The sequence below is a fragment of the Dermacentor andersoni genome, chromosome 3, assembly GCF_023375885.2.
Source record: "Dermacentor andersoni chromosome 3, qqDerAnde1_hic_scaffold, whole genome shotgun sequence".
NCBI classification, from domain to species: Eukaryota; Metazoa; Arthropoda; class Arachnida; order Ixodida; family Ixodidae; genus Dermacentor; species Dermacentor andersoni.
In genome coordinates this window covers 203,367,371-203,390,111 of record NC_092816.1, presented here as the reverse complement: position 1 = coordinate 203,390,111, position 22,741 = coordinate 203,367,371, and the positions used below count along the sequence as shown (strand labels likewise).

At 49.6% G+C, this 22,741-nt stretch overlaps 1 protein-coding gene across 1 annotated transcript in view; it reads left to right on the top strand.

Annotated features, from left to right (window-relative positions):
- The window catches only part of LOC126524734 (arylsulfatase B-like), a 103,960-nt gene that overhangs the window by 67,081 nt on the left and 14,138 nt on the right, over nt 1-22,741 (top strand). The window contains exons 4-5 of the mRNA XM_072286982.1: nt 13,171-13,297; nt 14,642-14,935. Coding sequence (XP_072143083.1) covers nt 13,171-13,297; nt 14,642-14,935 — 421 coding nt within the window. The remainder of the gene's footprint in view (nt 1-13,170; nt 13,298-14,641; nt 14,936-22,741) is intronic.

Below are 22,741 nucleotides of genomic sequence, written 5' to 3'. Positions count from 1 at the left end.
CAGTTGAGCTTTTCTTGTAGAGAACACCCTTTCGGAGGCAGAAGGTCGAGAGACTGCGAGAAATGTGTCGTGGGATTGCAACATTCTTGCCTTCTAGGTGATCGATGAGAGGGCCTATTTCAGCGTCCTCGCGCTGCCGTATGGTCAGGTCAGATGCGATGAGAGCCCCAAGGAATGCGCCGTCTTCGTCCATGTCCTTATCGCAAGTTTTGACGGAGCGCGCGACGTGTCCGCATCTTCCTGTTTGCGGCCCGATTTGTAGACGATGGTAACATCGAACTCTTGCAGACGGAGACTCCATCGAGCAAGTCGTCCGGACGGGTCTCGCAAGTTGGCTAACCAACACAAGGAATGGCGGTCGGTCACCACCTTGAAAGGGCGACCGTAGAGATAAGGCCGAAATTTCATGATGGCCTGCACAACCGCTAGTCACTCTTTCTTGGAGGTTGAGTAGTAGTTTTCGGCGCATGATAGGGTGCGGCTGGCGTAAGCGATTACTCGCTCACCGCCTTCCTGGTGTTGAACGAGTACAGCGCCAAGACCGATGCTGCTTGCCTCGGTATGCACCTCGGTGTCAGCGTCCTCGTCAAATTGAGCGAGGACGGGTGATTCCTGCAAGCGCTGCCGTAACTCGGTGAAAGCTGTGTCCTGCTCATCCGTCCAAACGAAGGGTGTCTTCTCGCGTGAGGCGTATGAGTGGTTCGGCGATCCGGGAGAAATTAGCGATGAAGCGACGATAGTACGCACACAGACCGAGAAAGCAGTGTACTGCTTTCTTGTCACGAGGAGTCTGAAAAACAGCAACAGCAGATGGTTTGTCTGGGTCAGGCTGGACGCCGTCGGCGTTCACGACATGCCCGAGAAACTTCAGCTTTTCGTAACCGAAGTGACACTTTTCTGGCTTTAGTGTGAGGTTAGCGGAGCGGAGCGCCTCAAGTACCGCCTTTAAAGGCTTCAGATGTTCTTCGAAGGTCGCCGCAAACACGACGACGTCATCTAAGTATAATAAACAACTGTGCCACTTCAGACCCGTCAGAACAGCGTCCATCATTTTCTGGAATGTGGCTGGTGCCGAACACAGGTCGAATGGAAGTATTCTAAATTCGTACAGTCCATCCGGGATAACAAAGGCAGTTTTTTCGCGATCTCTTTCGTCAATTCGATTTGCCAATATCCACTCTTCAGATCTATGGATGAGAAATACCTGGTTCGCCGCAGTCGATTTAACGAATCATCGATGCGCGGAAGCGCATAAACGCCTTTTTTTTTGTGATGTTGTTCAACTTTCTATAGTCAACACAGAACCGAAGTTCCGTCTTTATTTTTGAAGAGGACCCCCGGCGACGACCAAGGGCTTTGGGATGGTTGTATGACGTCACCGTCAAGCATTTCTTTCACTTGTGTATTAATCACGTTGCGCTCTTTCGCTGATACACGATAAGGCAGTTGTCGTATGGGACGAGAATCGTCATACGTGATTATTCGGTGTCTCGTGATGGGCGCCTGGCGTACCTTAGAAGAAGATGCGAAGCACTCCTTCAACCGAAGTAGCAACTCGCGCAGCGCTTTCTGCTTTTCCTCCGAAAGGTAAGAATTGATGTCGATATTGCTGAGTGTCTGAGCTGGGTTGTCCTTTGTCATAGACGCAAAGCATTCAGGAACGTCTGCTATGGGCTCAGCGAAAGCGATAGTAGTACGACGAAATAGGTGCCGATGTTCCTGGCTGAAGTTCGTCACGAGGAGCGCAGAACGTCCACCTCGAAGCATAATAAGACTGCGGGCTGCACATACACCACGAGTCAGCATAAGGGAGGAATCGCCCTCGGCAACAGCTTCGCCGTCACGCAGATCGTCGCATACGACCGCTACCAGGACACTTGCGCGTGGTGTCAAGTTACACTGTCGGCGTAAACCCGGAGCGCGTTACGTAGGCAGTAGTCGCGGCTGTTCGCTGCTTTTCCTCTCGAAAAGGTCACTATGCGCTCCCGGAGGTCTATAATGGCACCATACTCTCGCAGAAAGTCGACGCCCAAGATGAGGTCCCGAGAACAATCGCGGATTATAATTAAGGCACCTGGCTGGAAACTTAAACCCACGAATTTGTGCTCTGACCGTGACATGCCCAACGGTGTTACGATATGCCCGCCAGCAGTATGAATTGGCGTTCCAGACTGTTACGTTTTACCGGCCAAAGGCCGGCAGCTACGCGATGAAATCCAGGCCGATTCGCAGATCAAAAAGACAGCGCTTTATTTCCAGCTCGGAAATATATATAGAAGAGAAAAGAGAGAAAGAAGGAAAGAGGAACCATCGACGCATGCGCGGAGAGGTGCACGTGGCTCCGAATAGGTTATCTGCAGCATTCCTTTCCCCTAGTAGCCGTAGCGCTCCACTGGCTTTCCGATTCTTGTGGAACGACGAAGGTCAGGAACAGGCCCTCCGGGAGGGTCTTCAGCCTCGTTTTTCGGTGCCCCTAAGGTCGTCGGAGGCGATTCCTCGGGACTTGATATTTCTATGCTTCCGTCTGTGTCTGATGAACGTTTCCGGATCTGGTCGACATGGCGTCGAGCGACGCCGTCCTCGGTCGCCACAGTGACTAAACGGGCACCACTCGTCGATTTTACTTTGCCTGGTCTCCACTTTTCTCCTATGCCGTAGTTGCGCACATAGACGGCATCTCCAGGGGCGAAGTACCAACTGGCGGAATCAGCCGCTGGATCCTTGGGCTTTTCGTGGCTCCTGGGAGGAAGACACATATCAAGTCTTGTACGCAAACGGTACCCAATAAGAAGTTCAGACGGTGAAAACCCTGAAGCCTGTTGCGAATTTCGGTAGTTACAAAAAATTCTAGCCAAAGCAGTTTCCAACTCCACACCAGGCATTCTCTTCAAGCCCTCCTTGATAGTTCTCACGGCCCATTCGGCGAGACCATTGCTTTGAGGGTGATAAGGCGGGGTGCGAATATGCTCGATTCCATTTTTATGCACAAATACAGCAAACTCTGAACCGGTAAAGGGCGTACCGTTATCCGTAACTATGGTGCGGGGCAATCCAAACCTGCTAAACAAGGTTCGCATGCAATCGGCAGTTGCATTAGTGGTTGCTCGAGATACTGGAATGGCTTCTATCCAATGGCTGTGTGCGTCGACGATTACCAACAACATCTTGTTTGCAATGGGCGTCGTAGTCGTAGTCGGCATCGGAATCGTAGTCGGCATGCAGCCGTGACCACCTCTCTCGCGAAATCGGCCAGCTAACGGGGTTCCGTGCGGGTGGCATGGGCAGAGCCTGCACGCAGCTTCGACAGTCTGAGACCATTCTACAAATGTCTCGATCTAGACCTGGCCACCAAAATATAGCCCTCGCCCTTGTCTTCATGGTAGACGCCCCCTCATGAGACTCGTGCAGCATCTTCAACAGTTTCTCACGCGCCTCATTTGGTATCACCACACGATGGCCCCAGTATAACAGCCCCTTCTCTACAGACAACTCGTGTCGTCTTTTCCAGAATTCCGCCATTTCTCTGCTGTCATCTGCGACGAAGGGCCACCCTTCAGTCACGTACCTGCATATGGTTTGCAGAAAACCATCAGCTGCTGCGAGTGCTTGAATCTCCTGGTGGTAAACCGCTGACTGGTCCCATTCGTCTATTCTAAGCACCATTTCGGACAGATATTCGGTTTCCGCTAGCGGCTCCTGCAGCGATTGAGGCAAACGGCTTAGAGCGTCAGAAATTGGCATCTGTTTGCCAGGTTTACAGATCAGCTTGTACTGGTATGCCCCGAGCAAAAGCGCCCAGCGCTGAATTCGGGCGGCAGCCATGACAGAAGTTTGACGATCCTGTCTGAGAAGGCCCAACAAGGGGCGGTGGTCCGTTACAAGCCTGAACTCCCGTCCCAACAGGTAATCGCGGAACCGTGTCACGCCAAATACCAGGGCTAAAGCCTCGTGCTCAATTTGGGAGTATTTTCTCTCTGCTGAGGTGAGCGTTCGTGATCGGAAACCAATAGGCCTGTCTTCACCATTTATTCGATGGAAAAGGGCAGCACCGACACCGTAAGGTGACGCGTCGCATTGCAACATCAACTCGAGCCGCGGATTAAAGTACGTTAGGACTGGGGCTGAACACAAAGCATCCTTGGCCTTCTGAAATGCCGCGTCTTCTTTTTCGTGCCAAACCCATTTTGCACCTTTTTCAAGAAGGCTGTACAAGGGTGAAAGTATAGTGGAAAGATTTGGCAAAAACTTATTTTAAAATGTAGCCATTCCCACAAAGGATCGCAACTCAGCAACATTTCGCGGTGACGGGGCTAGCCTGATTGCATCCACGTGCTTCTCGAGTGGGTGTAGCGCTTCAGCATCGATACGGTGGCCAAGATATGTAACTGATTGTTCACCAAACTTGCACTTGTCGGAACGAAGCTTGATACCGTTCTCGCGGAAACGCTGTAGCACAGCTTGCAGGTTTACGTTTTCAGCATCGCTGCTCTCGGCTATCAGGACGTCGTCTAGATAAGCCTGGGTCCCTTTTAGCTCTTGCAGCACAGATTCAATTTTTCGTTGGAATACCGCTGGAGCTGGTGCGATGCCAAACGGTAACTTGTTGTAGCAAAAGAGCCCCTTTTGTGTGTTTATCACTGCTAATTTCCGCGAGTCTTCATCTAGCTCGACCTGATTGTAAGCATCGCGAAGGTCTAAAATACTGAATTTTTTTCCTCCACACAGGTTTGCAAAAATATCGTCTATGACAGGCAAGGGGTACTGCTCAACATCGCACACAGGGTTTAGTGTAACCTTGAAGTCCCCGCAAATGCGCACTGTTCCGTCCTTCTTCAAAACTGGCACGATGGGCGTTGCCCATTCGGAATGAGGGACTGGAGATATTATACCACCTGAGACTAATCTGTCAAGCTCCTTAGACACTTTATCACGAAGTGCAAAAGGAATTTTCCTTGCCTTGAAGAACTTGGGGTTTGCTCCGGCCTTGATGTGCAGTCGGGCTGGCGGGCCTTTCATGAGACCAGCGCCTTCAGTGAAAAGGTCAGAGTGTTGCTGGAGCAGCGTCGGCACGTCCTCCAAGGCTTGTTTTGGCACAGGAGCCGTCGAATACACGCTCAGTACCTGAATGCGTTCGTCTGTTAATTTTTTCAGCAGGTCCCGACCGCATAGACTGGGGCCATTGCAGTCTAAAACTGTCAGACTGCACTGCACTGTTGTACCTTCATAAGAAACTGGCATTGTCAGTGCACCCAGAAGCAGCAACTTTCCGAGATAGCATGAAAGCTGCACTTCCGCCTTTCGTAGCTGCGGCCATCGGTGAGAGTGCAATTTGTGAATGCTCTTGGGAATGACACAAACAGGGGAACCAGTATCGATGTCCATCATCATTTCGATGCCATTCCACGCAAACGATTTCCTGATGGGCGGTATGAGAGAGCGCGTGGTGGTCAAGGACCAGATTTGTGACGTGCTGCTATCACTCTCTTCGCTTTCCGTCACCTGAGCAGCTACTGCTAGCATTTTGCTTGTTTCATTTGCCGCACACATTCTCGCTAAATGCCCTGGCCGTGCACACTTGTAACATTTGCGCTTGATTAGTCGACAAGCATTGGTCTTGTGACCACGCTTACCGCAACATTTGCATTGTTGCACGCCTTGCGACTTTGCGCGCGATTCGTATTGACCAGAGAGCTTTAGCAATCTTGCTTGTTCTTGGTCCGTAACAATACCTTGCGAATCGCGTTCAGCGCTCTCTGCGGCAAGGGCAAGAGCCTCGGCTTCTTCAATATTCACATCTTTCTTCGCTAGCAGCTGCTTCTGCAGATTCTTGGATCTGACGCCGCACATAATACGGTCCCTTATCATTCTGTCCAGCATAGTTCCAAAATTGCATTTGTGTGCCATCTGCCGTATTGCCACTATGAATGCATCTACAGATTCCCCTTCTTGCTGGCAGCGATGGAAGAACTTGAAACTTTCAGAAATTTCATTCGGTACCGGGTCGTAGTAGCTGTTTAACGTCTGCACAACTTCTTTGTAGGTCAGGGCGTTAGGCTTTCGCGGGGCTACCTTTCCGTTCAAAATTTCTATTGTCCTTGTTCCACGCGCAGCTACCAGCAGGGCCCTTTGCTTAGCATCGTCCTTCACATCATTCGCTTCGAAATAGGCTTCAACCTTGACTAGGTACGCCTGCCACTTATCTTTTTCGTCTTCAAATTACGGTAGCCTGTGTGCCATGGTCGGTGGTAGGCTCCTTCTGCTTGGCTTCCTTGCTGCAGCAGAATCCTCGTCGCCACTGTTACGTTGTACCGGCCAAAGGCCGGCAGCTACGCGATGAAATCCAGGCCGATTCGCAGAACAAAAAGACGACGCTTTATTTCCAGCTCGGAAATATATATAGAAGAGAAAAGAGAGAAAGAAGGAAAGAGGGACCATCGACGCATGCGCGGAGAGGCGCACGTGGCTCCGAATAGGTTATCTGCAGCACAGACCAAGGCGTCATAACTTTTATAAGTTCCATCGCTAGTTTTCCGCGCAAGATGGAGTAGTCGGCACCCGTGTCCAATAACGCACTAACGTGGCGGCCGTCGAGCAGAATAGGTATATCTAGCGAGAGTCTGTCGCTGAGTTCGGCTGCTGTCGTCGCTGAATCGTGCTGAATAGACCGTGCTCGGGTCGATGGGAGGTCTTCGGAAGGGCGATTATCAGCGGCCTCGCCCCCGAAGGTCGCTGTTCTTAATTTTCCCGGTGAGGATTTGGCGATCGTCCCTGCGCTGCCATTGGAGGGCTTTGTTGCGACTTTGAGGTGGTCCAGTAGCGCTCGTCACCCGTTTCGTGACAGAGCGTTACCAGCTCTCTAGTCGGTAGCAAAGACTCCGAGTCAGGCGTCGGTGAGAATAACAAAAGAGACTTTATACACTATATACAGGCCATTATACAGGACAAGATCGGATCGGTACGGGGTCCGAGAGCTAACAGCAAATGCGACTGTTCCCGCACGGTGACGTCCGGCGAGACTCCAACGCGTAACACATCTCACTCTACTCGAGAGCGGCACTCGGCTCACGGTGGTTCGGTGGATCCGGTTCTCCAGGCAGCAGCGTTGGGGCTTATAAAGCCCCGAGAAACGATTGTCACTCAAACGGCCCAATACAAAGCCAGCACTCGACGGTCGTCCGAGAGGTCCAACCAGCGACCGCGCTGGCCACCCGCTTCAAGTTTGCCGCGCGCAGTGACCTCCAGGGGAAAGGAAATCCGGCGCCGGGCTGTCTAGCAATTTGTTCCACGTTTGGACATGTCGCTCGCCGATGCTCCTCCACAGGACTCCGATGCCTAGCGGTGCAGCATCTTGACTTGTCAAGGAAGCGTTAGGGCGCTGTGCCTTTCGGCGCAGCCCCGGGTTTGTTCAAAGGGCGTTCGCAGGATAAATTCTGCATCTTGTAGATTCGGAATCCGGGCTGGTTGTACGGGCACAACAGATTCTAGGAGCTGGGGAAGACCGCCTCGGGGACGGCGAGCGCGATTGCCGCCGCGGGAACAGTGGCATACTCTGCTGGTTCAGGTATTCTTCAATCGCCCTACCCCTTTCGCCATATCTGGGCCTTGGTGAATCTGCGGCAAAACCTTGCAGTCCGAGGTGGCTATGTGCAGTCGCGGTATACGTGACCGGCTTCTCCACAGTGATAGCACAGAGGCCTTCAGTCTGGGGTACGCCAGACGTCACATTTCCTTTCGAGCGGGCGCCGATCCTCCATACGTTGGATCGGTTGCACTGATGGGAGCGCCGGGACGTATGACGCGGCGGGGACGAAATGTGTAGGAGCGCGGGCAGGGACTCGCCCCAAAACATCCGCGTACGACGGCCGCTGCAGCTGTGCTGTCACAGGCGACGCACTGCTGCTTGGAACGGGACCTTGGATCGCTTGCTGCACTTCACTTCTCACAAGGGCAGAGATAGAACCCAGCGTGCGTTGAGGCGGGCAGCTGAGCCGTTGAAGCTCATCAGGCACCACAGAGCGGATAAGGTCTCGGAGAACGTCCACGTTTCCAAAGGCAATCGCGTCCATCAGTGCAGCAGCATTCGCGTGCCTGTCATACGGAGCTGAGCGAGGGTCATCAGGTGAAGTAGCGTTCAATTGCCTTTCATATAAAGCTGAGAACTGGTGTAGCGTCTTTTCTATCGTGGTGGCTTCGGTTAAGAATTCAGCCACGGTCTTCGGCGAGCTTCGAACAAGACCAGCAAATAGCTGTTCTTTAACTCCCCGCATTAGATGGCACAGCTTGTTTGCCTCTGACATGGTAAGGTCCACCCGACGGGAGAGGCGCGTCATATCCTCGACGTATGACGTCACCCTCTCATTCGGCAGATGAATGCGGGACTGGAGCGCCTGTTCGGCTCGTTCGCGGCGGTCAGCATTGGTGTATGTCTCCAGCAAGGCACGGCGGAACTCGAGCCACGATTTGATGAGCCCTTCTTGGTTCTCTTACCAAGTGCGGGCACCGTCCTCCAAGCTGAAGTAGACGTTTCTCAACTTCGCCGCGTCGCTCCATTCGTTTATCTCGGCAACGCGCTCAAATTGGGCTAGCCAGTCTTCTACATCCTCGAAGTTATCCCCGTGGAACACTTTCGGCACTCGGAGATTCTGCAGCAAGTACTGAGTTGCCGTTGTGGCCGTACCTTGCATAATGGTCGATAGAAACGTCGACGTTCATTCCATACCGGTCCGTGGGGGCGTCGATGTTGTTTTTAAGAGATGATCAAGCTCCGGAGGCAATCCTCTGATTCTCCTGCTGGCCCGGTGAACAGGGGTTTCACCAGTATAGGACTGGTAATGCTGCTACCAGGACTGGTTTGTGGCATCGGATGAACCGTACCCAGCACCTCCACCAGTTTTGTCGCGAAAAGACAATTGAAGATGCACGCGGCGTCGGCGAGACAGAAAGTTGTACAAGATGGCGTGCGAAAACTCAAGCCGGCGCCCTCAGCCTCTACTTCTTCTTCGGCGCCCGCTTCTTGCCGAGCGCGCGTTCCAGTCACTTCTCTCTCAGCACTGGCTCGTGACACCTAGCGGCAAGATAACAAAGTATCTAACTTTTCATAACCTCTTGTCCATAGAACACCATGTATTTAGAACTTCAATATAACGAAGTGTGTGTGTATGCGATTACAATATAACGAAATTTCACTGCCACCGCAAAGGAATGCAGAGACAATAAATAAATACTTCCATGGACGCATATGGTCAAACGATTGAATTATAAGTGGCTGCTTGCAAACGGGCACCTCTCAAATCGCGCGCCGCGTGACAAATATGACCGCCGAAGTGGAGCCGCATAATCTTCCATATAAAGCCCAAGTGCGATAAGACACTATCGCGCCCCGCGCACTGTGTGCTTCGGGTGCGAGTGAAAGCGTACGAGGGTAGAGAAAAGAAATATGGCGGCTTCAGGAGTGCGCGTTCCCGCGCGAGCAAAGAGAAAGGAGAGGGGAGCAATATCGCGGTATCGCGATGAAGAGCGCGTGAGGGACCGGGGGAGGGGGGGGGGGGGTGGACGGAGTGAAGAGTAGTTTGGCGTCTTGGCCGTGGCTGCGCAAGGCTGTAAGCGCATCTGAGTGCATGCGCAGTCGGGCACCCTCCTTTAGAGGCAATCTGCCGCGTGTGGAATAAGTGGGCGTTACGAGACGGCGTCGCACCAGCCTTACCGCACGTTTAGTATTGGAGGTTACACAATGTCGAGTTTCGGACACCCGTTGGAGAGAGAGGAAGACGAAGCATTCGCTCCACGCTGTCGGCGCTTTTCGTGATGGTGTCGTCCCAGTGCGGGCCACACTATCAGCGTCGGGGGTGGAGTACAAGCGAAAGCTTTGCTGGCTTCGCTTAATTCGTACCGCCGAGATTATATTGTGGACGTACGTGGCATGAAACCGTACCATTCGTGGCAGAATCACGAATTTATCAAAATGAATTGTTTTCTCAGTCAAATTTGCTTTTTTCGATTACCCTATAATTTGGAAAATTCTGCGGCCCCTTTCGGTGTAAGAAAAATCAATAAGCGGATGCAGTTATTTGTCTAAAAGGTTGAATTTCAATAGAACTAGCTTTGTGTACAACGAAGTAAATTGACGATTTTACTGACTTCTTTATATCAAGGTTTTACGGTGTATGTATATCGTGTGTCCCAGCTAACGTTAGTCAAGCTGTTCAACCAAAAAAAAATTTATAAAATATTGACCCGCGATGCCGGCCTTGCATAAGTGGATGTCCAGCGAAGCTGTTGAAAACCACCGCTACAACTACTGAGGGGGGTATGCAATGTTTTATTGCATTAGAGTAATGGTAGTACTGGTAACGTTGACAGCACGCCGCCGCCCATAGCGGTGCTACAACAACAGGGAAATCAGTTGCTAGACTGGTTCTTTTATACACGAAAGGCTAGGGACGTCACTCTCTACTTTGCAAGCTGCCGTCAACGTGGCAGCTTGGCCACCAGTAATATAAACCGGCAGACATATGCGGGGAGCATGCTTCACATTGCTATCAGGAGCGCGTTATCAATTATGCGGTAAGGATTATTGTTTTGTGCTTGTTCTTTATTAAAGCTTATGCTGTTCTCTGTGGTGAATGTGTGATTCGAAAGAATGTATGCACTGTTCGTTCAACTTTGTTGAGTGCTTGAAGTGCTTGAGTCTTACGGGGGTGCGAGCCACTGGTTCTGGCCCTTGTTAAGAATGGCTTGCTGAGGTGCAAGTTTTGCCAGCCATGTGCGAGAGCGGCGTCGACTTTTCCTGGAAAGCCACCGTCACCCTCTAGCCAAACGGCGCCACTAAGTCTACTGTGTGCGGAGGACAGTGCCGCGTCCTCGACTCTCCGTCGCAGGAGCCGAGATGAGTTCGACGAACCAGGCTTTGTGACTGAACACGCCACCGCCGACCCGGTCTGCCGTGAGCAAGGGAGTTCCCGAGGGAACGTATTTGGAGGCCCCGTCCCACGCACCGTTCCTGACGTAAGCCCCGAGTTCTGCGAAGACCATCTGACCTCGGTTGGGGACCGTGAACCGGTGCGGAAGTATGTTCCGGACCGTGAAACCGGTGCGGAAGCCCTCCCACTGGAAGGCGGCTCGTCTACTGGTCGAACGTTTCCCTCACCTAGGGATCGAGGGAGGACCGAGTGTTTATAAACCTCTGTTGTGCGGCTGCTCAGTGTACTTTCTCTCGCAGTCATGCTAGACTGATGAACTGCAACGTTCTTACGTAGATACTGTAAATAAACCCATATTCCTCGTTCTCGATGAGAAGCAGTCCAATCTTGACAACTGATTGCGAGCGGTGGGATTGACCTCCCAATGCTTACACCCTGCACATGCCGCCGCGATCGGCCCATATTTTTGCAAACGGACTCCGACACAAAAAATGCCGACCAACTAGAGGCTAACAGCTTCGCTGTAAAACGTGGTTCAAGATCCACTCATAAGACCTACGGCGACAGGTCGACAACGTGGCGCCTTAAGGCGCCTCGCTGTAGGCGGGACGCGCCCGGTAAAGCGCCAGTTCTGCCACTAACTCTCGTGGAGCCTGTTTGAGGGCGCTGCTTTTTGATGCTGGTGGACAATTAAGCGATATTTCTTTTTTTCATTTTTCGCGGACTTTCATTGTGAGCTGGAAAAAATAAACGGACGGAAAGTACCTGACTGAACACAGGCCGGTTTAAATTTCTTTCAATTTCCTTCAATTTCTTCATTGAAATCGCGGCATTGAGAGCAGTAACTAAAGAAGTACCTGATTCCAAATAATTATTGAATCGAATGGCATTAACAAAAATATTACTGGTGGCTACTCCGCTTTACTGAACAATACACATTTGGTTATCTGCGCGTAAAATGCCTCGCCTTTTTTTTTTGATAATGCGATACATGATAGCTGTGGCACCCTGTATATTTGAAAGCTCTTTGTGCGGTGGGTAATATCTTTTGAATAAAGCATAATGTAAATGTATGTGCGTTATTGGAAAAAAGTAAGTTTTCAGAAGGCTTGTAATGCACTGAAAAAGTTTACGAACCACTGGCTTATAAAGTTTAAGAATATTGCTAAAACTTCGCAATTTTCGTAATGCGACAGCACTCACCTACCTTCACTTCGCGTTCATTCACAATCACATGAGGTGTTGCGTACCGTCATGGAGGAACACCTGTTACAGATTTATTCCCAGTGCAGTATACCTAAAGTCAGGCAAATCACATTAACAAACGTAGGCAGCTACAGATCAGACTCATTCCTATTGCTCAGTTCTCATGGTACTTTATCTGTCCCAAAACAAATTAAGTATTTTTGGGTCTACTTGTACATAACTCTTCTCACGGAAAGCTCACATTTGTTTTAATTACTAACGGCCAGTTTACTCACTCCATGTCCACCCGATTCACTTCTAACAACAGCCAGTTAATGCCGAAACCTACAACGAATTAAGACAAATTCGCTGCCGATTCCAGCCACATTATTATGTAGTTCTTTACTTTGTCATCCTAAAGTATCATCTGACATTTAGAGATTCAAATCTAACCACCGTAAATGTTTGCACTATGTGTGATATTCCACCGGCCACTGTTGTTGACAATTTCGTTTTGTCATTAAGATATGTTCTCCTTTGTGTGCGTTAATTGGAGACATTAGCAATATGTTGTGTCTTTTTTATTGTCATGAATATTGGCTCCATGTATTAAAGGTTTCTAGTTACGACTAACGGGAGGGGCCCTCTGCAGTATGTTGACTATGGCTCCTCCCTCTGTACGTTTGTATATTCGACATTTGTAACGTTATTTTTTGTGCAATAACAAAGTGAAACTGAACAGAAACTAAACAGGAACTGCACTAGTGATCTCATTATCAGGCGCAAAGTTCGTAACAGTTTTTTTATACTTTGAAGCAAGTTTTCGGTAGTAGTTAGTTCCGCAACCAATGCATTAATGCATTATTGTACTAAGTATTTACGTACTCAATAAAAATGTCCCTCCTTTGTTACAAATGTACTCGTCATGCTGAGAAACAATTAAAGCTGAACACGGTTTAATTTTGCTTTCGGCTTTGCGCTATAGTTTGGCGAAATGAGATAGGAACGCGAGAACATGTCGATGGTTCGCATCGAACTGCAGCCACGAGGTCTTTTCTCCCCGCAGCCATTGTTTCTGTACTTGGCGCATCAAGCGACGCACGGTGGCGTCGGCCCAGAGCCCATTGAAGCTCCCAGAGAGAACGTGGCCAAGTTTCCCTACATCGACGAGGACGACAGGAAGGTTTACGCAGGTAACTTCGCGTTTTCGTTGTCGAGTAACTGCCTTGTTAGGCGCCGGTTTTGGGAGCCAGTGTGCATAAGACTTTCGACAGGTGCCAACCTCGAGGTCCCGGACTCAACTCCGTGGAGAAATCGTTTGTAGTTCTCCTGCCTCCTTTACGATGCCACCGTGGCTGTGCTGGCGCTGACCCGTGTGGGTCTTTGTTTGCACACACTTCAGAATTTATTTGCCACCCGTGTTACTCCGTAGTCATGCAAAAACAAAAATGCTGTCACCGGGCGGCTATCGGTGCGAGGCGCTCCAGTGTATTCTCGTATGAAGCCAAAAACAAAAATACAATGAACCCTATGAAAGCATAGCCGGGAATCCTTCTCAACTGATGTATAGAAATATTTATGGAAGAAAGGAAATGTGCGATAAGGTTCACATTTTCATGAAAAGAAAAACGGGGAAAATTTTCGAAAGACAACTTGGCACCGCTGGGAGCCGTACCACGCATACCTCCGGATGACGCGGTTGGGGCTTTATAATTTGAGATAGGGAGATGACTGTCCTCTGCCCTCAAATCCCTCTATTTGTGCCCTTTCTTAGGTATTTGTGCATGTGTACTAGATATAGTGCTTAGAGTGTTAATGAGCACTATTTACAGCAAATGCGGCGGATATTGAATATTCATTACAGTACACGAGGCATGTAGAACGGTATAATAAAAACAGGCAATTCTAGTTTCCTTGACGTTTGAAGTAACATACGAGGGTATAAGAGCCAATTGAATATTAACTCTCAGAAACGCAGAAACAAACCGCCAACAATGGTTACGATACGTTTCCATATGCACTCATAATGACAAAGTTAGGCGTGACTCATCTTTTTCTTCGAAAAATAATCAGTTATCTCGAACAACGACTATGGCATCATAAGTCAAAATGTTCATTCAGAATTGAAGAATGTCAAGCATTTTGACGAGTATAATATTTTCCTCTTTCTTGGTGCCCGCTGCATCGCATACACAACCCTCGTCGGAGACTGCCACATGCCCTCACCAAACGAGTCACTAACTCGCCCAAAGCAGCAGCGATTTGTGTTGTGATTATTGCATCGCTTATATATATATATATATATATATATATATATATATATATATATATATATATATATATATATATATATATATATATATATATATATATAACAGCGTTCTTCCGCCGCGCGGCGCCCTCCTTTTGCACCGAGGTAGGTCACGTGCTCGCTTGCTCGCCCGAAAGGTGGAAGGTGGTGGTATTCGAGAGCGGCTATGTGTCCCCATATGGGCCAACGCAAGTCGAAAGTTTGCATACTGGCTTTCCATCGACAGGAATGACCGATGCCCTGGACCAGTCCGTCGGCATCATCCTGGAAGCGCTGGAAGAGGCCTCCATGCTGCGCGACACCATCATAGTTTTCAGCAGCGACAACGGCGGTGCTCCGACGGGCCCCATCTCCAACCGAGGCATGAATTGGCCCCTCCGCGGAGCCAAGGGTACCCTCTGGGAGGGCGGAATTCGTGCGGCCGCTTTCCTCTGGACTGCCGAGCTTCTGCAGCGCCGCCGGGTGTCTCACCAGCTGATGCACGTCACCGACTGGCTTCCCACGCTCTATTCTGCGGCTGGTAGCTCCTCGAGCATTTTCCCATTTGCATCAATTCTAAGTACGAGGTTTCTAACTTAGAGAACGCTGCCGGCCTGGCGCGCATCAGAACGCAATAACAGCACAAAATAACTCAAGCGGAGATCTGGTTCTGCACATAAACAGTGACTATGTTTTGGCACGCTAAAATGCTTGGTTGTGTAATTTCTCAATTTTCCTAAGAATTTTTAGGTTGTCGTTCATGTCACAGTGCTGTATATATTTATGTATACATATAGAAGGGTCTGAGTGTGGTTCGTTTTCGTAGATTGTTATTATGATGATGATATGTGGTGTTTTATGGCAGAAAGACCAAGATTGGCCAAAGAGCGCGAGTAGACTGCTAGGAGTGACGAAAGGGCGTCAGCGCGTTGAATCCACCGTAATCATCTATTACGCGTTCTTTTCAAATGCCTTCGTGTATTCCTCATTATAACACTCACTTCGCTGGGAATGCCGCAGTATTTTCCTTATAACGGAAGGGCCCATACACATTCCGCTCAAACGTACTGTGAGATCCAAGTGAAAATGAATCGAAAGCTGAATGAAAGAGAAAGGGAGCGATTGACAGATGTTCTCAAAGAAGGTATTTCACTGCGCTAAGCCAGTTGGATGGGCGAACGCGGAATTCTACATTATTGACATGACCATACTTACCGACGACCATGAGACGAGGTTAGCATAATTGTACTTTTTTCGATCCGCCGGTCTCTATGAACGCAATTGTGCCAAACATAGGATTGGTCGTAAGTACACACATGCCTCCACGACAGGGAAATTGAGTGCTTGAGGTTGACGCAAAGTGGTAGTCCCATCTTACTTCGTCATTGGTAGTGTGAGCGCGCCTTCCCTCTGCGCATGCGCAGTACCTTCCTTCGTTTTAAATGTATTTCTATAGCTTCATTAGGGGTTTTACGTGCAAAACCCACTTTCTGATTATGAGGCACGCCGTAGTGGGGTACTCCGGGAATTTAGTCCCCTTAAGGTTCTTTAACGTACTCCTAAATCTAAGTACACAGTTGTTTTCGCATTTCCCCTCCCTTTAAGTGCGGCCGCCGTGGCCGGGATTCGATCCCGCGACCTCGTGCTTAGCAGCCCGACACCATAGCCATTAAGCAACCACGGCGGGTTACATTTCTACGGTTGGGATTGGCTTTCATGCTGTGGTCGGACTATAATACCGTGTTCACTTGATTCCAACTCCCATTGTTGAGAGTGCAGCTTCAAGTCAGTGGGGTATTTGCGGCTGCTTTCAGTTTTCGACGCAGACCAAGCCCGGCTGTCGAGGCACCCTTGCCGGGTGGCAAAAACAACGCGTCCCGTGCCGCGTGACACCACACTCGCAGCCATGCGCGCATCCGAGCACGTGTTCTAGCATAGCTGTGCACAACTATACATGACAATATGGAGACAGAGGTGCCTCCCAAACGATTTCACATGCAGATAATACAGCAGCTACTTGACCTGTGAAGACCGACATTACACTTGAAGCTGATTTAGCCATAAGACGAAGAGTAACGCATCGCTTACGCCAACAGTAGTCTTCAACGCATCCTGAACAATGCCTTTTTTTTTCTTTTTCAGCACACCCGCGTTATTTATCGATCGTCCCTTGCGGTGCGTAAGCCAGGGAAAAGGCCTTTACACACTTGGGACAGAATCTGTCCCTCAAAATTTTCAGCTTACCTGTTGACGCGAGCGGTGCATTTGTTTAGCTCCTCTTTTAGTGAATGGAATGTCACAGCGCGTGAACACAAGTGGGAGGACTAAAGTAGTACGTACAAGTGCATTGCTGAATTCTGCACACTTGGAATGCGTTACGAACACCTTGAGACTGTTCATTTCACAGCAACAGTCACTAAATAACAGCACGAAAACGTCACCTAATTTGTTCTTCCGCTAGTGTTCCTGCCTATCATTAACCGATAAGTACTGCCTTATACATCGGCTCAGTGCACTGCCTACAATATTTGCCTTTATACGATGTCCACATATATTACGGGTGTCGGATGGGCACGGCGGAGCTCGCTGCCGCGCGCTGTCATTGGTGCAAAATCAGCTGACATTACTTCCGGCACGGAGAAAACGTAAAGTGTTAACGGCAAGGAAGTAGGCGAGGCACGAAATAAACAAGACGAGGTGAGCATTGTCTCATTAACACTAGCATGGCGCTCTTTGGCCGTACCTGGCATTTGCGCCATTAAACATCAAACATTCATTCATTTCTGCCATTTCCTTCATGTGCACTCTATTTTCATGCTTTCTCAGCAAGCATTCAGAGCTGGTACGTCGAATATCATGCTGCGCACGTACCAGCACCCCAGTAATAGGAGAGCGCGAGTCGAATAGCCCTAAGCGAAATGGCCACTGCTCACAACATGGCAGTTCGGTCGTTGTGTTTGAAAGAAAGACTGCTGGAATAATTTTGTTTATGAGGCACCCCCTTGCAGCCATCCTAGCTACAACGGGAATATAAACGCAAAATTAGACGAGGAACTCACGGAAGCAGAAATCCGCGCGGCTCTGCAAAATTTAAACACCAAATCAGCCCCAGGCCCGGAAGGTATAACCAACAAGACTCTCAGGAACCTCGATGATGAATCGATCGCCAAACTAACAGAATACATAGGGAAGTGTTGGGTAAAAGAAGCGCCAGCTCAATGGAACAAAGCGACGATAACGCTCATTCCAAAACCTGGTAATAAGCTTGAGATCCACAACCTCAGACCGATCTCCCTAACATCCTGCGTCGGAAAATTAATGGAACATGTAATTTTAAACAGACTAGATAACTTCTTAGAGTACAATAACATATATCCAGATACAATGATAGGGTTTCGCAAAAACGTTTCGACACAACATGCGATGCTTCAACTTAAGCATGAGATAATCGATTAGAAACCGCGCTCTACAAGGGCCATCTTGGGCCTTGATCTTAAAAAGGCTTTTGATAATGCCAACCATGCAACCGTATTGGAAAACATCGAAGAAATAGGACTGGGGCAACAGTTCTATAACTACTTGAAGAGCTTCCTATCAGATAGGAAAGCAGTCATCACCGTCGGAGGGCTCAAGTCGCCCGAAACCGACATAAGGGGGAGGGAGGCACGCCGCAGAGCGCTGTCATCTCCCCGATGCTGCTTAATCTCGTCTTGATGGGACTCCCCGAAAAATTAAATCAGACAGAGTCCCTGAATCACACAATCTACGCGGACGATATTACTATCTGGGTTTGTGATGGCAGCCACGGATGAATAGGACAATGACTCCAGACTGCAATAAACACAGTAGAGAAACACCTCATAGGAACAGGCCTCACATGCTCTGCAGAGAAATCTGAACTTCTCTTATACCGCCCCACAAATAGGGGCAGGCCTCCAAAAGGATACGACAGAAACGAGGCTAATGAGGAAATCAAGCTACACACCAAGAACGGACGGAATATCCCAATAGTCAACCAGCTCAGTGTGCTGGGTCTAGTAGTCGAGAACAAAAGCACAAATGGGGAAACTATAAAGAAGTTAGACACAAAAGTAACAAACACCATGAGATTATTCAAACAAATTGCTAACAAGCACCAAAAAAGGCATACAAATTAGCACTAGGGATTCCCATAAGTACGAGCACTGATCTCTTGCTAAAGTTGTTAGGACTGCACAACACACTGGACGAACTCATAGAAGCACAACAAACACCTCAGGCAGAACGACTAACCAAAACCGAAACGAGATGGCATATACTACGCAAGCTAGGAAGGAATCACCACAATCTATACGGGGAAAAGAGGAAGATAACAAGTGAAATTTGTGACAAATTCCTAGTACCAAATATACACAAGAACATGCATCCAGGTTACAACGAGGGCAGACGCAAGAGTAGAGCAGAGAAAATGATCTGAAGCTTTGGGCCAGATGGCAGAGCAACCTTAGTAGACGCGGCTTAATACCCCCACAGAAATATCTACGTGGAAGTTGTAGATCACACCCAAAGACCCCTTACAAAAAGCGTGTCAGTTAATACCAAACATTCCGAGACCGCAGAGGAAGTAGCCATTGCGCTAGCATTGGTCTCCGCGAATGCTCAATACATCACTAACGGTTCTCAGGTGACCATTAGAAATTGTGCAAAAGGTAGGATCTCTCCTGGGGCATGGCACATCATCGGAGTCAATAAAGCGAAACTCTCCAACGCAGAGAATAACGGCAGGCAATTGTTCTGGTCCCCAGAGCATACGACTCCAGGCATTCATGCAATCAACCTCAACAAGGTCGCACACCGCGAAGCTCGAATTCTTGCACGCCGAGCTGAGCAAAGAGTGACTTTCATCGGTCAGGAGAACGCGGTGAAGGAGATCTGGAGAGAATCAGTGATATTAGCGAACTCTATCAAAATTGGAGGTGAGTATTACCACCGCCTCACAGTAAACTGAACAGAGCTGACTCCGTTAGTTGGAGGGGATCACAAACAGAAACCTATACGAGTCCCGTGCAACTAAAAGCTTTCTACGCCGATATATACAAGAGTGATATATGCAAGCTATGCAAGTCTGCTAGCGTCACCCTTCAACACATTTTGGAGGTATGTAAAATATATCAAGATAAAATGGCAGTCTCCCCCGAAAATATACGGGCGCGGTGGTCGGCCGCGCTGCTCAGCTGAGAACTCAGCTCTCAGAGGCCATCTAGGCGGCCCCAGCCCCGGGCCGCCCGATCGCCGGATTCCAAATAAAGTTATCTCGCTCGCTCGCTCTTCTATGTTGAGTTGAACTTTCTTGCCCGAGGCTCCACAAGGTCAGTTACAGCATATCACGCCTGCTATATAATATCGCAGCGAAACCGCGTTTACCGCCGTAATATCGCCGTTTACCCTATCTTGCTACCCTAATGGCGAAACCACTAACTTCTAGAATAGTGTGGTTACCATGTCGCGCTTTAGCATTAAATTCCCGTTATATTGAGTCACAAAGTGGCTCGCGCAGCACGCAAAAGCGAGGAATTGCAACGCATAGCACGCGTAAGCCCGCCACTTCGCGTTGAACGAAGCTAGTTCACATGAGCTCCCAATTAAACAGTGATGGCGTAGCAGTTCACCGCAGGCGCCTCATGCAGAAGCCACCGCTTGAAAACCTCGTCCAGTATTTTCACAGTAATCTACTCTGACACTTGAGACATTACGGGAATGAAGGATTTGCCTGAACTTCATTCCTGTGACTCTGAACGAGCTTCTTGCACGGAAAGGGAAATCGCGCATCGTACAAATTCTATCAGATCCATGAGCGAGTAACTTGTCCGTCATGGAAGTGCTGAATGACAGTGTTGGGAGCTTGGCTTTACGGAAACAAGAAATACAGGTTTTGACAGCTTGAGAACGTAGAGTCGTCAGGCTTTATTCAAAAGTAAAAGCAAATATTTGCCGAGTGGAGTAGTAGCGCCCAAGTCACGCAGCCACTTACGTTTCATGAAAGAGCAGGGGGCAATGACCCCCATGACGAGGCAAACTGGGTTTCCGAAGCGAGGCACAACGACCCCAATTGGCGGGGACAACGAAGCGACGGATGGTCGCTACAAGGGCTCCCCCCCCCCGCCCCCCTAGAATGCCGGAGGCTTAGGTGTGAATAGCGGAAGGATTGAAGAGTTAATGTTCAAGATAGGATGGTTTCACGCGGTCGCTCGACACTGTAACCTCCTTGTCCCGAACGTCAATCTTCAAGGTTTTCTCTCTGAACGCGAAATCACAGTAAAGGGGCATTCATAGGAAGAAGTCAATGGTGCCTTGATTGAGTCGCGCCGCAGAAAGCCGTGCGTGGTTGTGTCAATCGTCGGGAAACTAAACACAGGCTACCCGCGGGCCATACGTGGGGTTGTAAGTCGAAGCTGTTCGAGCCAGGAACGTATAGGCTCCCTATGTGCTGAGCGGCCGCTGGCTGAATGCCTCGCTGGATGCCGAAAAATTTGCCTGGAACGCGGACTTCTGACCCATAGAGCATCTCGGCTGCACTGACTCCAAAGTCATCATTGACAGTTGCTCGCAGCCCCAGTAGTACCCACCCAGTGCTGTCTGTCGAGCTTGGCCGTTAATGACGCCTTCAGTTGTCGGTGGAGACGCTCGACCATGCCGTTGCTCTGTAGGTGGGAAGCCGCGGTGTTATGAATGCGCGTGCCGAGCAGTCTCCCAAGGGCAAAAGAAAGCGAGCATTGAAATTGTTGGCCTCGGTCAGTAGTTATGCGCAGAGGGCCACCGTACCGCGACACCCACGTAGCAACAAATGCTTCCGCCACCGTGGCGGCCGTGATGTTTTGTAAAGGCGTCGCCTCAGGCCACTTCGATTACCCGTCGACGCACGTGAAGAGGCACCTAAAACCTTGACAAGGCGGAGAGGCCCCACCAAGTCTAAATACACGTGATCGAAACGTCTCTCTGGTGGTCGAAACGGCTGCACCGCTGAATGCGTCTGCCGGGTCACTTTCATGGCCTTGACAGGCTTGGGAGCTTGCCCTGCTTTGAACATCGTTGTTGATCCGTGGCCAGATCAAGCGGTCTGTGATAAGCCTCTGTGTCACTGGGATGCCGGGATGGTTTATCCCGTTCAGTGTATCGAATATTCGCAGCCGAAATTTATTGGGCACGAACGGGCGAGGAGCTGCCTACGATTTGTCGCACGGGACTAATGTTGTTGTGTAGGAAAGCGGTACTTCCGCAAGCTGGAGCGACGAGCCTTTTACCCGAAATTTACGCAGCTCCGGGTCGTTTTGCTGAGCGGAGGCGAACCTTGGAAATCCACAGGGCCATCGGGCACAGCGCCGATCCGCTACAGTTTGTCAGCAGCCCGATCTTCGGTCTCAGAGATATAGCGGACTTCCGTAGAAAATTCTGAGATAAAACACAGTTGCCAAAGCCCTTGTTCTTAGTACGAGGAACTGTTTTTCTTGAAAGCAAAGATTAATGCCTTGTGGTCGGTCAGAATGTAAAAGCTACAGCCTTCAAGAGAAAACGAAAATGCTTGACAGCGCAACAAAGGGCGAACATCTCCCTCCCGAAGGTGATGTAGCCAGCCTTTCTAGTTTTGAGGCGCTTTGAGAAAAAGCTCAGTGGCCTCCAGTCTGTGCCATCGTGCTGCTGCAGTACTGCACCCGCTACCGTGGTCGATGCGTCTACCGTAGGCGAGTTGGCGCATCGGGCAACGGATGAAGCAGCAACACTGCAGTCGCCAACGGCGTTGTGGCTTCCTGGAAGGAGTGTTCCTGCTCCGAAAGGAAGGTGTGCGTTTTTTTTTTTTTTTTACTAGCGATGCAGCAGCTCGGTAAGCGGCTGAAGAATTTGCGCACAGGGAAGTACGAAACGTTTGTGAAAATTTAAGAGACCGAGAAACTCGTGCTACTTTCGGAAAGAAGTTGGAGAGGGGAAGTACTCAATTGCCCGCACCCGTGATTCCAGTGGCTTGATGGTCCCTTGGGGTGAAATGCTATGGCCGAGAAAATCCAGGACTTAAACTCCGAAAATGCATTTCTGGAGCTTTAGACCATGCCGTGTTCATTCACTCGCTCTAAGAGAAGGCGAAGGTGCTCATTGTGCTCTTCGTCTGTGCAACTTGCAACGGGAATGTCAAGGTAGACGAAAATTAACGGGAGTACACGCGTAACCTCGTCCATGAACCTTTGAAAAGTTTGCGCCGCATCCTTCGCATCGTAAAGCATACGGGCAAACTCAAATAGGTCAAATGAAGTAGTGATTGCTGTCTTCGGAGTGTCGCTGGGCTCGACAGCAATTTGGTGGTACGCGCTCATAAACC